Raw genomic sequence first — 17,887 nt, 5'->3', positions numbered from 1 at the left:
TCTAGGGATTGTCTTTGCTTATTCCCTATGCCCTGATTCCCATCACTTCTGGTTAAATATGGTAATTCCTGCAAGCAGTCCCTTTAAAAGATCCCCCTCCTCCCCCCCAAAAAATTACCCTTTGCTAATGACCTATAATGGGTCTAAATAAAGCCTGAGCTGTTCCTTACTCATGCATAACTTCATTGCTTCTGTTCCCTATACACCCTGCCCACTTGGCATAATTTGCAGAAGGGTTTTGGCATGGACAATTGAAACACCCACATGCTGCCTGAACTGAAAAGCTTAATCCCCAAGTCCCTTTCTTCCTGTGTGATAGCTAAACGTGGCTTTTATTTTGATAACACAGGTCCCATCTGCACTGCTGGTTTCAACCCACGAAGACTGAACTCCAACCACGTTCCCAGATTAGGACAGCTACAGCCTACAGCATCTCACCCCACACGATGGCTGGAGAAGGCTTAAAACCTGGCAGAACTCCAACCTCCACATTTCACATGCCCAGAATAAAATTCCCCCTAAATTAGCAGACTCCATCTCCAAAAAACCAGAAGTCACCGCAGATGGCAATCAATTGGCACACACCTTGGTGTGGTCCACAGTCAAGACAAGGACAAAGAAAGAGCACAGGCCACAGGGAACAGTTGCCAGCTTCTTCCAAGAGCACGAATTCCCATTCGGGTGTCATGCCCTGAAACAATTCCAATCCATCTTTCTCTTTAAGCAGAGACAGCACCGCCACCGACGATGATCCGACAGTGACAAAGGAGGGCTGAAATTCAGGCCCAAATTGTTATTCCCCTCAGCTAGGCAGTTATGCACAAGAAACACTGCTTGTAAACACTTCTTTGTCAAACACTCAATTACAAGCTGCTTTATGAACAAAACGAGCCAGTCGTGAGGAAAGCGAGAGACGAAAATGGGGAAGCAAATCTCCAGTGGCACGGAGCCAACCCCACTGCCAGCCCCTCCGACAGGAGGGCACGGACACACCCGGGAACACCCCGAACCCAGCTCTGCAGGATGGCTCCTGTGCAGCTCAACTTTGTCCTCTGCCATTAGGATTGTTTCCTACGTGGTAAGCAAAGAATAACAGGTTTAGTTTTGTGTTGTTGGTTTTTGCAGTCTGCACCCGGAAGAAAAAGAGCACATGTACAAATGTGGAACAAGTTCAAAGCCCTCAATTCAGGCAACACTTGCAATATGACCCTCTTTCTTCTGTGTCATCCCCATTTACACCTTTACACACTGAAATTGCTCCATATGAGCTGAAATATAGCTGGAAACTGGAACATTCATTTTTTTTCACGTTAAAGCTGCAGATGTACTCCACAACAGAGCAGCTGAGCCACCTCCATCTCCAATCCTACACGGACTGTGGCACTAACTCCAAAAAGATACCTATGACTGACACTACAGCCAATAAACGTCATGTTAAAGTATAAAATATTTCCCTATGACCACTCAAAAGTTTTGAGAAACAACAGAAAGACAACTTTATGAGATCCAGCACCACCTTCCAAGAGGTTGCGATGTTACAGCATCAGAGGGCTATTCATATTCATCACAGCACTGTTTTTCTGGCTTCCCTGGACAGCGTCCACTACTTGATCCATTACACCTCCTCCTTGGATTCTTTTAGCAGTATTATTCCAGTGGATAAGACTTCCCCTGGAAAGGGTTTTTTCCTTGTTTTTACTATTCGGTGTCAATGAGTCAAGCAGAGCTGTAAGAGGAAACATTGGAGAGAGTAAAATGAAACCTGTTGCTAGTCTTCAGCTTTAAATGGCAATGGATCTGCAGCTGAAGGAAGAATGGAGCCTGTGCTCCTTTCCCTAGTGCCAAAATGAAACCCTTTAACCAGAAGAAAGTGGAATGTGGAAGAGTGAAGACGAAAGATTTGTTTTTAAATTAAAAAACCCTGCGCATATTTGCATAACTGACTTTAGATACCAACATTCAGAATCCAGCAGCTACCCAAAGAATACTTTGTTTTTTTTAATCTCAACAACTCCAGCTCCAAAGAAAGAAAATTGAGAGAAAGCCACCAGAAAGAAAAAAAAAGCAGCCCCAACTTTTGCATGTAATGATAGTAAGAGTTTACAAATACAATTCCTAAACTATCCTCCTTGCTAGGATCTTTTTTAAAGAAATTAATTTCAAGGTTCAAAAAATTTTAGAATCAATTTAGAGAGCTAACAGCTGGAAAAACCTACATACAGACAGAGCATATTTCAGCCCTTGAGTTAAAAGAGACATACATTCCTGACTATGCCTAAGGACTCCCTCAACTGGTAAGTTTGGAAGAGCTTTAAATCTATCACAACCCCCTTCTGGCTTTATTTCATTCTTAAAGTTTCTTCTACAGAAAACATTAGAGAAAACAGACTGACTTTGCCCAAACAATGGTGCAGCAGCATTCACCTGAACAGCCACTAATAACCTGGCTTGAAGGACTAAAGCAAAAATGCAAGTGCTTATTTTACCTAAGAGGTGTCTTCAAACCAAAGCTGTGCTTGCTCAGGCTGTCTATGTTCCCAACAGCTCGTGCAAACCATCCCCCAGGCAGGAGCATGGAAACATCTCCCTGAAGGACTCAGACAGGAGGAGTTTGGGGGATGTGGGTAACACTGCCCCAGGCTGCAGTTTGTGAGGCAAGAGCAACTGAGGGGTGGAAAACAGCCCCATCTCTGATCCACTTCCATGAGGAAAGCCAAGGGAGCTGGACCAGTGCCACTGAACGACTTCAGGCAAAGACTGGCAGCTGCCAAAGCAATCCTGCTGCAGCTCCTGGCACACCCATCCCAGCAGGGACCCAGGGCCAGCTGTGAGCAAGGACAAGTTCTGCAAGTGGACAGTAACAGCACCTCATGAAGAAGGTATTCATCCTGCCTCAACCACGAGTGACAGTGGGATGTCATTTTGTTTGTTTTAAATCAGCTCAGATTTAGACTGCAGCAGCACAGATGGTTTAGATATTACACTGGTAAGTGTGCTATAGGGGAAGAATATTGGCTGTCTGCACCTACTAGGCTTATTTCACACTGAAAAAAAAATACCTGTGATCATCCCAAAACTTACAGGGATGATGATAAGGAACTACACTGTACCTGCCACCATTCAGAGGCCTTGTATTTCACTGAAGATGTGGTGCAAGCCCGAGAACAGGAGCTACAGTTAGGTAACAGATCCCAACCTCTTCAAAGTTAGCTAAAATATTAGGCAACTAGTGCTTTAATCAAGATGAAGTAACCATTGAGACACCTCTCATCTGAATCAGAAAAACAATATCCAAAAAGACTGTGACTTCTTCGGGGTCCTCATCTCTCCTGCAGCATCAGCATTGAACCTGGAAAAAAGGGCTCTTCACACCTCAGAGGACACCTGGAACAAGTCCTGTCTCAGTGCCCTGAAGAGATGTACAAGAAGAACCTCCAGCCGAGGCTCAGAATCTCCTCAAACACTGCTCCATTGTTCAACTTGCTAAAATCACGAGATACAACAGAAGTGCTCCATCTCAGTGCCTTCTCTTCTCCAAAAGAAATATACAAATAAAACAAAAAAAAGAGAGGAGGGAAGAAGGAAAGAGGACTTTGTGCATTGTGTCAACCAATTAAATTCAACAGAGAAAAAGATACAAGCAGTTATAGCTTCCTGTAAATTACTTCATGTAATTAAATCCCCTTCTTTAAATTACAAACCATTTAGCTCTTCTTTTATAACAATGTAACCAATGACCACCAACAACCTTTTTTACAGTGTCTAATGCCACATAAGTTGACAGCAATGAAATTTCCTTTTTATTTCTCCCTTTCAAAAGAAGCCGCTGGAAAGAGATTCATTCACAGCTACTTACAGACTGTCAGTGAGGAGAGGGGATCGCTTTGTTTCCCTTTATTCTGCTCCTGTCTGAGGCTACATTTAAGCAAATGTGACCTAAAGTCCTTATCAGTCATCTAACTACAGGCAGAGAAGTTAAAGGTGACCAAGAGTTTTAAAACATGGATCTTATACCTGGTTTGACTGTTCTCACACATACAACATCACTTCCTTACACTGTACCAGTGGGGCTTAACTATCTTCCCATCACTTGAGTCTTCTGACCTTTTTTAACTTTGAAACCTCCAGAAATGTCAGATCAAGGCTTGTTTGCAAGTCCCTGTTTGCTGGGGATGAGTCTGGCGCAGTGAGAGCTGCTCTGAGAGGCTTCCTCTGGATTGCTCTGCTTAGGCAATGCCTGTGTGTGTCTCCAGGTACAGAGGTCTGTTCAGCCACACTTCACTGGGGCTGCAGCCACCACATCCCCTCCGAGGGGGAGCTCAGATGGAGACAAAAGGCCCCCACAGACACCACGGTTCAGCTCCACTGCAGGTGGTGCAAGAGGTCCCAGCACAGAACACACTGGTAACATCCAGTGCTTTCACCACTGTGCTCTCTAAACCCGCTCCAACACATCTTAAAAATGCCAGCAGCCATCTGGAGGCCTGAACACATCGCTGCTGCCCAGATGCTGTGAAGTGGGAGAGGGGAGTGGGGACAGTGGAATTTTGGAGAAGAGGAGAAGCAGGGACACAGAAGGCAGTGCCACAGGCTAAGCCGTGGGGTCCAGTTCTGAACACGGCAGGGTCGATGCCATAACAGCAGCAAGATGATCCTTATAGACAAAGCAGGGAGCAGACTGCACATGGCAAGACACTGCACCCCCATCCTCCGTGGCCACCCAAGCCCTGCTGGCTCTGACACCCACCCCAGCAAAGCCTGTGGCAGCAGGAAGGTGCTGGCCAGGGGAGAAGGCTCTGCCCAGCCCAGCACAGGCACACTGAGGAGCTGCACTCAGAGGCAGCTGAGCCTCTCTGGGAGAACCAGGAGAGCCCTACAAAAACAGGGACAAGTGGGGCACAAGGAGCAGCAATACTGGCAAGGGAGGGTCAGCTACAAAAGGGGAACCCTGAGGTCCAGACGAGCAAGTGTTTCACTACTCGCTGAGACAGACAAAGCCACATTATTCTCCTACATACAACATTTTCATCAGCCAAAACATGCTTTACATCACTCTGTTGAGAAAATAATGTTTGTGGTGTAGTAAAATCCAGCATATGCTTCTGTTTCATGCTTCGGCATTAGTCTAAAAATAGTTGGACACCCCCCAATTCTAATAAGCGTGATCTCTTCAATTTATGCTTCCCTACCAGAACTGCAGAAGGTTTTGAAATACATTTTTTCCAGCTTAAGCAAAGGCTGCCTCCTGTCGTAGTTCCCAGAGGGTTTATGGTACTATTTTGCACCACTCCTGAAGCACAGTGTGTTACAGAGATCCATTATGGAAGCTGTGCTGTAGCTCTAAGAAGGTGGCTGCAATCCCATGATGAAGTTACCTGTGTCACAGCTATAATGCAGACTTTAATGGCCTAATGTTCCTGCAGCATTTTAAACAAACTGAACACACTGCAAAGTTCTCCCTCTGCTGCAGAGTGGGCTCTAAGGCCACTTCAAGAATCTTGATGAATTCCTGGATAAATTTAGCAAAAACAACAGCACTCCTTCGTAACAGCAGGGTTTCATTTGGGAAATAAACATCCACTTTTTATTTACAAAGGATTTTTCCTCCTCCTGCCACTGCTGTGCTATGCCCACTGCTTCCCCTCTACTTTGATCCAGAAAACAGAATACCAAGTGCCTAACCAGGACTTAAAGCAGATTTTTAAATTAGTTCCTGACAGTGCAAACAGATTGCTATTGATTGAAATGAGGCTGATTTTAGGCCTTGGATTAGCAAACCTAATGCCTAAATGCCGTGTTGCCCATTTCAGTACTTTGCACCGTCGCTCCCCAGCGGTTTCCCGGGCAGCTGGGAAGTCTCTGCTCCTGCAGATTAGCGGGAGAGAGCCAGGCAGGGCCATCTGGGGCTGCAGCCCCACTCAGCTGGAAAGAAGGACCCCTCCAAAATCCCCCGGGACAGGGCCCGGCACCACAACCTCGTCAGGAGCTCTGGAGCCAGAGACACCTCTCCCAGGGGCAGGAGCGAGTCTGTCCTCGGGGAGGCTGTGCTGGAGCCCAGCACCACAACCTGCAAGCTGGAGGGAACCGAAGCTCCAGGTGAAGGCACCTCCCGGGCTTCCAGCCAGCCTGGCCACACTGGCACAGAGGGTCCAGGCAGGGAATGGCACTGCCCTAACAGCCCTGCCCTTCCAGCCATCAGGAATGCCCACCTCAAACTAACCTGTGCAGAGCTTTCATGGCCAGACTGTAAATTCTTGTACTTACAAAGGTAGAAATGGATCCTGGTTTTAAGAAATACACTAAGCAAACGTTTTCCTGATTAAAAGAAAACGGACTGTTTTTCCTTTTGCTTTGTTGTTTAGTTTCAAAGGACGTTTAAATAACAATATCTGCTAACAAAAAGGGTAACATCAATTAGAAACAAAGAGAGACAAGTTTGTATAATTTCAGCGTTCAAAAGCAGTGCAATGCAAACACCAAAGCAGCACACACCAAACCAAACCAATCCCCAAAACCCACATTAAAGGCAACCTCTCTTTTCTTTCTCTCTTTTATTTTTTTTTTTTTGTAAGCTGCCTAGAATTCATTTGCTTTTAGTAGCCTGAGATACTGAAGGTAACAGAATAACCTTCTTAGACACAATTCAGCTTCCAAACACTACATTACTAAGACACAGAAGGACAGGCATATCCATGTCCTCTGGCCTACAGACAAAGGGTTATTTTTCAGACTCACTCTCCTATGTGGCTGCTGAGCCTCAGCTAAGAAAGGGACATTTCAGTCTCTGAACTCTGAACTCAAGCAGCTACATGCTCCTATTGCCCAACCATCAGCATGAGCAACATGATGCCAAAGGAAATTTTCCACACCGAACACCTCATTAGCCAGACAAGCTTCTAGACTGTCTCTCTCTACCTTGGGAAAAGCCCCACAGCCTTTGGGTACCACCACCACACACAAACGGGGCCAAGGGGATGTAATTGGTTTGAAGATGAGCTATCAATTTTCACCGAGACATCAGAGGAAACAGTGAGAATCCCGGACGGAAAATGAGTCAGTGTATCGCCTTCAGCTCGGCTCAGCAGGAACCCAGAGCAGTGTTCCCCCTGGGGCAGGGAGGGTGTTATATCCATCACTGAATGTTGGATAACGAGATGATGAGCATCACAGAAAAACCACATGAATAGGTAATCAGACTTGTTAACGCAATTTAGCAGTTCCAGTCCAGCAAGAGCCACAGCAACAATATACATTAATCATCAATAACGCTCAGCAGTTTGAGGAAGGCCGGAGAGTGAATGAGACAGGGGAATTAGCTCTGCTTTCCCTCCCTCCAGGAAGACCTGCTGAAGTCACAGAGATGTCACACCTCCAGAGCAACACGACCCCATCATCTTCCCTGCCCTTTCCTCCCATGCTCCAAACCCAACAGGCTATTTATGAGCACTAAATACGTGCTACACCACCCTGTTTTCCTCAGCTTCTCTGAGACTCTTCCTCATCTCGGGTGATTTAAACAGTGGGTGAGAAAAGGAAGGAGGAGGTGTAAGACACTAATCTTCGTGACAAATGACTATTTGCAGAACAGAGTGCTACTGCAGCCACATTTAACATCTAAATATATTCAACACACTGTGACGCTCCCAAACTGACTAACCACGGAGCCTGAGGTTCAGGTAACTGCAAATACCAGCAACTCTTTCCTATTAGCCCCAACTCTTTTCAGGGGGGCAGTGTACAGAAAGGTTAACGGGTCCTGGAACTCAGAAAAAAAAATTAGAAAATAATTTAGAAAAAAAACAGTCAAAAAACCCAACAAAACCCCCAACTGTTCTACATCTACTGTGCTCAGATGTTCAGAGGAATAAGCAACTCCCAAAAATGACACTAAGAAAGAGAAGAACAGCTCAGCTAAGGTTAACCATCAAAGGCCGACTCCAAGTTCAAGGGGTGACTTCTCCAAAAAATTGCAGAACAACAGAGGACACACAAGGAAGCACTGAAACTAAAATGCTTCATTTTATACCTACTTCTTACTTAATCTAAATGATTTATACCCCTAGCCATAGAGGAGCCCTTCCAAAGAGGTGAAGGGCTGCTCTCCCCCACCAGCACTATCTGCAGCTGGGGTGGGGATTCCCTTCCACAAACCACAGGCTTAGCCCTGGACATGGCTTTTTGAAAAGGCAGTGACTTAATTTCCTAGAAATATTCCTGTGTTGGAGGCAGTTGCAGACTGTCAGAGGGGCAGCTTTCCTGCAGGCCACTCTGGCTACAGGAAAATCCACCCCAGCTTCCAACACTTCCCCGTTCCTTGACACACCTGATGGCTGCAGGAGGTTTTGTTGATCCCCATTGCAGAGCAGCAGTTTCAGATCAGCACCTCTCCCTGTGTGCATGTTTTGAGAGCAGCCCCAACAAATCCTGACAAATCTTTGACCAAAGGACCTGGAACTATTTGAAATGCCCTTTTCTCCCTCTGCTGGGTTACAGGAGGAGATAAACGTGTTTGAATGATTTCTATACATGGCTGGGAGTAACAGGCTGGAAAGGACAGATTGGTTCTCACAGCCCTCTCCCCATAGCCTGAGGTACAGAACTACCAAATATTCAGGAGCAAATGGCAATCTGGATGCTTTGTCAAATGCAGTGAAGTATTAATCTAATTTTCTAAACAAAGCAGACAACCTGGCACTCAAATCAGCTTACCACTTTGCACCTCTCTACAAGGATTAGCAGAATACCATAATTATAATGCCCAATTTGATTTATTAGAGGAGGCTGCGTAGAAGAGATGACAATTCAGTGGCATTGTGAAGAGAAGGGATGAGAGTATAAGGAAAGCTTCAAATTGAACAGTAATTTCTAAGCAACATCTCAATATAATTAGCATTAATTACAATAAGCTTTCCAAATGAGGTATAAACCTATGTTTAATAACCCTGAATTGCAAAAATCATCCCTCAAATTCCAGGAAACTTAATATTACAGCCAATTTGTCTAGACAGCTTGGCAGGAAATGCCAGAATTCTAGGTGTGAACTTTGTGGTTACTAAAAAGGAAAAATTATTGAACTTGTCTATATCATTTGCATAATTAGTTTGAACTAAGAATAGCCTAGTTTATGTAGCTTAGATTTGGCTGCTACTTTCATCAACCTTACAGACCCCCAAACTTGTCTGGTTTTCAGAACTGTACCAGCTAGGATAATAGAAGGTATTTTAAAAAACCTCCCTTTTCAATAAAAGATAAATTCTAAGTGTGACTCCTTTAGAGAGGCACGGTGTATTAATGAGTCACTCATCACAGCCTTTATTTCATACGCTTTGTGCAAGCTCCTTGCTCTTTTTAGAGTTTGTTACTTATCCTCACAAGGGAAAACAAAAAGATTAAACAATGAAAGATGAATTCAGGTTTTTATGAATGTGGCAGCAAATCCCCTATTTAATCACTCATGGCAGCCAAATACTAGCCAGAAGAAACAGATAACCATGTCCTCATTTTTCAAAGCTGAAATACCAACAGTCTAAATTGTCTGGTAAACTAAGGCAGCAGCGTATAATGAAAGAAATTGGAGTTTGCCAATGCAACAAAAACTCTTGCCCCCAAGGGTTTCTGAAGAAGTGTCATGAAATCCCTAGTGGTCAGAACTACATGAAACTGAGTTTTAAATTTCATGTAGAAGATGTCACTGCTAACAACCCTTTCCTCCTGCAGGAACAGGGAACCTCCCCCCTGCCTCTCACATCCCCAGCAGTGCAAACCCCTGCCACGCTCTCAAGTCCTGCAGCATAATTTTAGACCAGAAGAAACAACTCCAATCAGTAGAAAAGCAGCATTTACTGCAGCCAAGCTTCCATGTGAGGGAGATTTTGGTGGCAACTGAGACCTAATGAGCTCCTTTGTGCTCCCTGTCCCCACCATAATCTGCTCCACTCTCAGTTGCATCAACATGAGCATTTGTTTTGTTACTCTGAGGACCAGAGCTTTATGGATACTCCAAGGGTTGCTGGAGTGCTGTTTGGGGCCTTTTCACTTAAATATAAAACCTGACACTTTACAGAGGCAGAGGAGCTGAGGAAGCACAATGCCAGAATCCTGGTGTAAGTGTCAGGCAGGAATACCATCCAGCACTCTTGCTTCTGAATATTTTATATCAAACCCAGGCACTTCTGGTGAAATACATGCTTGGGTTTGTGGGTCTGGAAGCCAAGAAAAGGATCCTAGTTGTTCAGACTTTCATAGAAACTAAAATGTGCATCTATTCATCCATAATCAGAAACCATTTCAGTTGGCACAGAGCACAGTTTGTGCATAAGCTCATTGCACCTGTAACCAGGGGGGAATTGAAATCCTATCACTCAACTAGTACCAAAACCAATCAAGAAACTTGATATATCTTAACTACATAGACACTGATGAGTCTAAAACCAAACCATTTGGTATCACTATGGGGAGTTAAAAGAAAACAAACCTGGCAAATATTTTCCTGGGAGTGCATGATTACATGATTTGCTACCCAAATGTTTGCAAGCAGAAAAAGTACTAACATCTTTACATAAATTATTTGTACTGAATTATTCCAACTATTTTTTTTTTAAATCAAAAGGAAGAAAACAAAAGTCTGCTTTAAAGAGAACAATTAGCCACCACAAGAGCAGGGTCATGAGTAGACCATGAGAATTTCTAACCTAAAATGTGATGAGCTCTTCTGAACCACTATGATAAAACACAGTCCCAAAAGACTGTGTGTGGTGGAGAATTATGTGGAGGGTTACATTAGATAACCTTAACGATTCTTTCAAATCCTACAATATTGCAAGTCTGAAAAAACAATTCCAGTAACTGGACAACTCAATCTTTCCCTGTCTGGCACACGTACAGGATCACTTCCACGAAACAAAAGCTGTGCCTGGGCTAAACAGCTCTTTTTCTCTGCATCACAGAGAATAAAAACCAGTTTTTCATTGCAGTGTGCTTCCTAGCTCAGAACAAATGCTGGAAGGACACTGGTGTTCCCACTGGCTCCCAGTTAACAGACAACTGGGAAAGTGTCCCTAGATAGATGCTGCTGTGCCATGGGGATTGCAAACCAAGGAATTCTCACAGAGTCACCAGCAAACCTCCCTGCTGAGCAGCAGTGAGGTGATGAAGAGCCTGCCAGCCTCAGTGCCTCTTCTTTGTCACCTCTGGGCTCAAACTGAGTCTCTGCAATCGTCCCCTCCCACATGACAGCTCCTGATTCATTCATGCTCCACCACATTGTAGAAGGGCACAGAGAAAAGACAGCCCAGAGCACAGCTCTCTCCAAACTGACCCTCCACTTCTAAAATACTTGAGTAGTCTCTCCTCCTCAACACACTGTTCTGGGGGTACTTGATTCCTGAGATGGACACAGCCATGTCTGCAACTTCCAGGTGCACATGAACAAGCACACCTTCCCCAAAGGAGGCTCTGATCAGCTGATGATTTCTCTTTGTGTCTAAGACTGTAAGAGCCACAAACCTATGGTATGAATCACCACACTGCCTCAAAGCTGCAGAATACAAGGGAGGTCTGCTCCTTCCTTCCTACATTACCCAGGACACCTGATCTTCCATTTCAGCTTATGAAACCTGCCCTCAACACAGGGTTTGTGCACTTGGCCAAGAGTCTTCTAAGAGACATTGTTTTCACCAGCACAAGTTACCAGAGAAGCCATTTACATGAACAACCTCAGCCTACCAGCAAGGACAACGTTTCACAGTGGCCAATGCCATGACATGGTTGCTTCAGAGGAGAAGTGATCTCCTACCTGTTTGGACTTCAGGGGGAGTTTCTTCTTCATCCGCTCTTTGCCTCTCTCTGCCTCTCTCTCAGAGCTCCCAGCATCATTGTTATGGCCATTTTCACTCGGCTCAGCAGACACACAGTTTTCAGATTCTCTGGGTTTCTTTCCTGGATGCCTCTCCCATTTCTCCTTCCTCTCCTGAGGCTTTAGCGACATGTCCTTCTGTAAAGGAGGAAAAAACCAGAATCGTAAGTTCTTCACGTTCTTTAAGGCTACTTTTAAGCATTAAGCCGTACAAATATTGAATAAAAACACAAACAAGACAGCGTGTTCCTTCCAGAGATGACTTAGGATGAATAATTAGGTATGCACAATGCAAACAGTAATTTTAGATTAGATTAGGATGAATACTCTCCAGGCTATGTGTTTGATTCATTTCAGAGATGCTGGAACTGGTTATGAAAATGAGTTCACTCCAGATTAATTCAGAAACCACACGTCAACAGCACATGACCAAGTCAGGAATCCTGAAGGGAAGCCTTTAACTGTTCAACTGAAACAGAGGTGGGCTTTATTTTGTTTTGTTTCTGATCTCAGAACGAAACACATCAGACCCCCCTTGGGGCTGACGGTGTCTGATTTGCAGCAGCATTCATATGGAGAAAGGCACTTCTAAAGCCCTACCACATTCCCTGAGCCAGAGAGATCAATGGCATCCAAACACACGACAGAGGTTGAACACTTCTAAGTGTTAAGTGTCTGCCCTGAATCAGGGCTGTAACACACAATCCGAGCGCAGTTTAAAAGCGGGTATGTCGTGTCATAATGATTAACATCAGAAAGTGAGATCAGAGGAGGGAATTACTCCTGCTATCCCTGGCATCTCTGAGGACTGAAAGCTGAACTCCCAGTGACAATGTACCAAACTCTCTCCCCACACACACCGCATGGAAAAGGAGTTAAAGAAATAATATGTCAAATCACTATGACATTAGTTCACTACAGCTAGAGAAATTTTTCCCCGATGTCTTTTATTAACTGCTCAAGGATAAAACCTGAACTCTTACGGGAATGTTTTGCAGAATCTCTATTCCAATTAATTTTTTATGTGAGGTAAATACATCAGATTAGGATATACCTTAAAAGCACTGCTTACTATGCCAAAATTTGTCAACTTCATGCACAGATATTTCTCTAAATGCCTTGCTTCCAACTCAAGCAATTACATCAGGGATATTTGTATCCTGTGTGAAGGGAGCTCACAGTGCAACTGCTCAGATCAATGCACACACCTTCAGTACTGCAAAAGAGCTCATGAAAATCATTAGCTCTCTAGTCTTTCAAAAACTGAAGCCCAACAAAAAAGAAAATTAGGAACTGGGATGAAATGCCCTGCTGATTGCTCCAGATTACTTCCTCCCCCTCTCCTTTAATTAGTGAATTGACTGCCTCAGTGTGCAACATGCTGATTCCACTCCAAATCACTCACTTGTTTAAAGTTACCCTTCCCTGGGAAGGGAGATGATGTGCTGACACTTTGGGGTCACAGAGACATTGAAATCAGAACCATAGCAATAAAATACTTCGAGCTATGTCCAATTCCAACCCAGGCTCTGACACAATTAGCCAGTACCCAACCTCTGTACACCTTGCACAGGGGTCCTGTGGGGCTGGACCTCCTCTTAAAGCACACACAGAGACAGCAAGTTGCAAAACCACCGAAATTAAAATAACTAGCACTGTCTTGGAAGCACAGAACACACCAGAACACAGCTCAGCTTGCCAAGCCCATAACTGGGGAAAGAGCAAGGAAAATGACTGTCTGGCATTATTCTCAATGAATGGTAAAACAAGGAACATAAATTAGTGTTCAGCTGCTCAGTTTGGTTTTTAGTTTAAAGGTAACACTTTAAGCAGCAGTTCGAGATGCCAGTTAAAGATCACACTGTCCTGTTTGCTGGGAAGCTGCTGAGACAAAAATCAAAATGCTAATCTTTAGTAACTGATCAAAACCTAGTGACATGGAAATGATATCTGTTAACTGATACCCAGCAAAATATTAGAAACAGAAGTCACCACAAGCATGCACTTCTTCGCAATTCAGATGCAGGTAAGACGGGACAGCGGGTGCATGGAAGATGCTGTGTGAGGTGACACAGCCCCTGCTGAGGGAGAAAGGAGGCTGGGGCAGGGAAATGCCACCACCTGAGAGCACCAGCAAATCATGTGCTCCTGGCTCGGGGTGCAATATTCACTTTGAAGGATGCCTTCAAAGCCAGTAATTGACCGTTTTGGTTTAAACTCTCGCTGTCTTCACATGGTGACTGGGCCCCTGTTAATGCTTTAGGGGAAGTCTTCCCTCAGTACACACAGCACGTTCACTGCAGGTTTTAGATGATTCACTTCACCACAGAACCCGTCTGGAAATCTGTGTTTTTCTCCTGACTGAATCCTACAAAAAACTCCCTACTTGGAAATTTAGCCTTTTATCCCTGTTCCGTTTGGAGATTTAAGGTTTGTCTCATCACTGAGCTACCAGCAAAATTAATTCAGGGAATACAGTTATACCTGGATCAAAGCCAAGGAAATAATTCATTCACTTGTAGTGTCACTTGGGTGCAGGAATCTCGAGCACTTCTCAGACAGCCGTGGATGAAGCCCCAGGCCTGGGCAGGGGAGGTCTCAGCTCCACCACACACCTGGGGCAGCCATGGGGGAAAAAAGCCAAGTTTCTCAGCCCATGGCAAGAAAACTACTACTGCTACTCCACAGTCCTGCTCCTCCCCAGTCCAGCAGAGGATGCAGCTCACAGGGCTTTATTCTGGGAAGGCAGGACACTGAACTCAGCACCTCCCTGCTGACAGAGGGGACAGCGGGGCTGTTCTTTGTGCTGCTCAATGCAGACCTCTGCAGCCTCAGGCAGAGAGCAGGAGGGGGCTAATGGGGTTTCTGTTCTTGTCTTCTTTGTCTCCTTTCTATTTACCCTACTAAAAGAGCCTTCCAGCGATTGCTCTTTTGCTAAAGTTTATGACCTCCAAGTTGGGGACCTCACTTAGCACAAGAGCTTGCTATTTTTGGATGTGCATCTCTGCTCGTGCTGGAATATTTAAGCACATACAGAATATCCAGAACATCACAAGAGTGGATGTTTACTGATGCACCTTGACTGACTTCAATCCCAAAATCTCAGCTGGCAGGAGAGACTGGCCTCCTGACTAACTGCCCCACTGAAGCCTTTCCCCCAGGCAAGCCCAGACCAGCAGATATTTTCACCTTTACACATCACAGAAAGCTCAGGGATTCACACTGATAATATCTCAAGTCAGGCACCAAAGTCAAAAGGTCTCCACATCCACCCTTGGAGGTTCTGCTCAACCCAGACCTGACTATCTTTGCTGTCACAGGGCCAGTAAATCCCTTCTCCAGGGAAGGTTGGTGGATCCAGGTCCTTTCTCTCTTCTCTGTTCCAGAAAGGAAATTGCTAAATCTTGTTCCAGAATATAGAAAATTATTTTGTTCCTTACTACTCACTGCTTCCAGGGCTGTCTCCTACCTGTCCTCACTTAGGAATTTCTCTCACACCTTCCAGGGCAGGCTGCAGCCTCTCCATCTGCAGCCCCTTGTCTGTCTGGGCTGCAGACGGAGAGCAGATGGTTCTAATTGGCTGCATGGTTACAGATAAGGAAGAATTAGGCCTTTCTTCAGAGCCTCCTTCCTGGCAGTTACTTCATGAAACACACAGATTCTATCTCCTCATTTGTTTATTTGGATGTACAGACACCAAAGAACACTTCAGCTGAAAATGGGATCGTGGGGCCTCCTCCGGCTCCACCTGAAATACCTCCCACAGGAGCAGCCGTGAAGATCCACTGGCAAAAGACCTTGGCACAGGTTGGCAGGGTCTGCAACACATTTTGGGGGTCCATAATAAAAACCTGTGTGATTTTTTTCCCCACCACTATTCAGCCTAAGCTAGTTAAAGTTATGCAATTGCACCTCTGCTGGCGGCGGAGCCGGCGGCGTCCTTAATCACTCGGAACGCTCCTTCCGGAAAAGCCATTTTTCTTCTGTCACCAAGGCACAGCTGCAATCTCCAAAGGCACTCAAAGGTGCACAGCACTTGGGTTTATAAATAAAGCTGGGAATAACGGGGGTGCACCGCCCTCGGCTCTGGAATGAGACTCTTCTTACCCCCAAAATGCCACAGCAAGAGCCTTCTGCACAACGGACTCCACATTGTTTGATCAGGAAATAACGATCAGCCCTGGAGGACCCTGGCACGAGCTCAGATCCACAGCCATCCACTGGCTGGAGTTATCACTGCCTGTTTGCTCAGCCCAGCTCAAACTCTGCCTTAATCCTCTGAATTTACACAGCTCTGAGATCTCAGGAAGCGTGGAGGGGAAGGCTCTGGTTGTAAATACCTGTCAGACACAGGGAACACTTAAAGAACCTGAAGGAAATGTCCAAACCCCACACGGCCAGATGAAAACCCTCGAGTGTGCTGCTGGGATGCAGAGGGCAAAAATAACACCTACAGTTAGTAAAATAACTACTCTCAGCCCTCAAGCATCAGTTCAAAACGCAGCCCTGGTGCGAAATCAAGTCCATTACAATCCCCTGTCCCCAGGGCCCATCGGACACCGCAAGGCTCAGCCAAGGACTGGTTACACTCTGCTCCTGCCAGACTGCCTCTGCCGACTTCAGGAGATTATATGGGCTGATTTCCCAGAAGGGAAACAGCCTCCAGCTTCTCTCTCCACAGCTCGTCACTGCAGCACTCATTCCTTAAGTTGGGGAACATGAAATATCGCCCTGAACATCGAAGAGGAGAAGGATCCACCCAAAGGAAATAAAAGCCACAGCTGTCTCTGAAACTGCCCCTGCTCGTCCCTGTTTCTGCCTCCAGCTTCTCTCAAAAAATTGCCATGGAAAAGCCCCCGAGGATCTGAGCACCATCTATCCTTATATCAACTTTATCGTGCCATTAGCAGCAGGGCTGTCAAATGTGTTTGTTGTTCAGGGAGAGATCCTGGCTCAGAGAGCAATTGAAACAGATTTATTTTTAATTACGTTACTTTTAAAATATTTCTGTTGAGCTGAAACTCGGTTTGTAAAACAGCGACACAGAAACAATCGCTGACAATGTTCTCATACTTTCTAAGTAGACAAAGCACATTACAAATACAAACAGGACCACTACTAAAGCAAATCTACCATCCATTTAGTTGCATAAAGGTGACACAGGAGGCAGTAATTCAAAGGGAAGGATAATATTGGAGATATACATGAGAAAAGTACACGAAAGACTAACTTTAAAGCAGGGATTTGAAGATGGGTCTGTAGAGAGAGAAACCACTGCAAGAACAGGAGCCTGTACAAGAAAAGATGAATAGCCAACAGGCAAATAAATTAGGTGAATAATAAGGAAAGAAAAAAAGGAATGAAAATGAAATGGGATAAGAGACAACTCCACTGAAGGGTATCAGGTAAGATTATACCCAGGTGACTGAATTTGAACTCAACAGCCCCCAGGCCTCTCAGCCAAAGCCACCAAAGCCATTTCAAAAGGCAAAAACAAGAGTCTAGATTTGAAGTGACTTTCTTGCTTTGACCCTACATTCAAGCAACACAATCAATATCAATTAAAATGATTGCAAATGAAATCCTTGTTTGTTTAACCTTGGACTGCAATTCTCCTTTCACAGCTGACATATTCCAGATGAATCTGGGTCTTGCTTTTTAAAATGCATCACATCTGCTCTGACCCCATCACATGTTGAGCTCGAGAATAAGATGACTTTTTGACAAGACAGCTTTGGAAATGTTAAGACATTTGAAGCTGACACTGGTTTACAGGTTTATGATACATGATTTAACTTAAAAATACAAGTGGATGAACCAAGAAACTCACTGTAATTGAAACAGTCAAATTTATTACCAGAGGCTGCATTCCTGTCACCCAGGAATAGCTGAAGAGCAAGCTGCTGTACTCTGCTAAATGCCCACTTGTTATCTCCCAAGAATTAAGACCTTTGCTGCCAGGACCTTGAAGGCACCATACCAAGTAGAGATCCCTTGGACAAATGTTACCTCAACACAACATAGCCAAACACT

The 17,887-nt window shown here is 44.8% G+C and overlaps 1 protein-coding gene across 13 annotated transcripts in view; it reads right to left on the bottom strand.

The window, feature by feature from the left end:
- FBRSL1 (fibrosin like 1) overlaps positions 1 to 17,887 on the bottom strand; it is a 509,379-nt gene that overhangs the window by 360,266 nt on the left and 131,226 nt on the right. For all 13 annotated transcript variants that reach the window (XM_032705870.1, XM_032705864.1, XM_032705872.1 and 10 more), the window contains exon 2: positions 11,795 to 11,992. In XM_032705870.1, the coding sequence (XP_032561761.1) occupies positions 11,795 to 11,992 (198 nt within the window). The remainder of the gene's footprint in view (positions 1 to 11,794; positions 11,993 to 17,887) is intronic.

Source organism: Chiroxiphia lanceolata, chromosome 18, assembly GCF_009829145.1.
Source record: "Chiroxiphia lanceolata isolate bChiLan1 chromosome 18, bChiLan1.pri, whole genome shotgun sequence".
NCBI classification, from domain to species: domain Eukaryota; kingdom Metazoa; phylum Chordata; class Aves; order Passeriformes; family Pipridae; genus Chiroxiphia; species Chiroxiphia lanceolata.
Note: the sequence above shows the minus strand (reverse complement) of the source record. Positions and strands in the feature narration are given on the sequence as shown.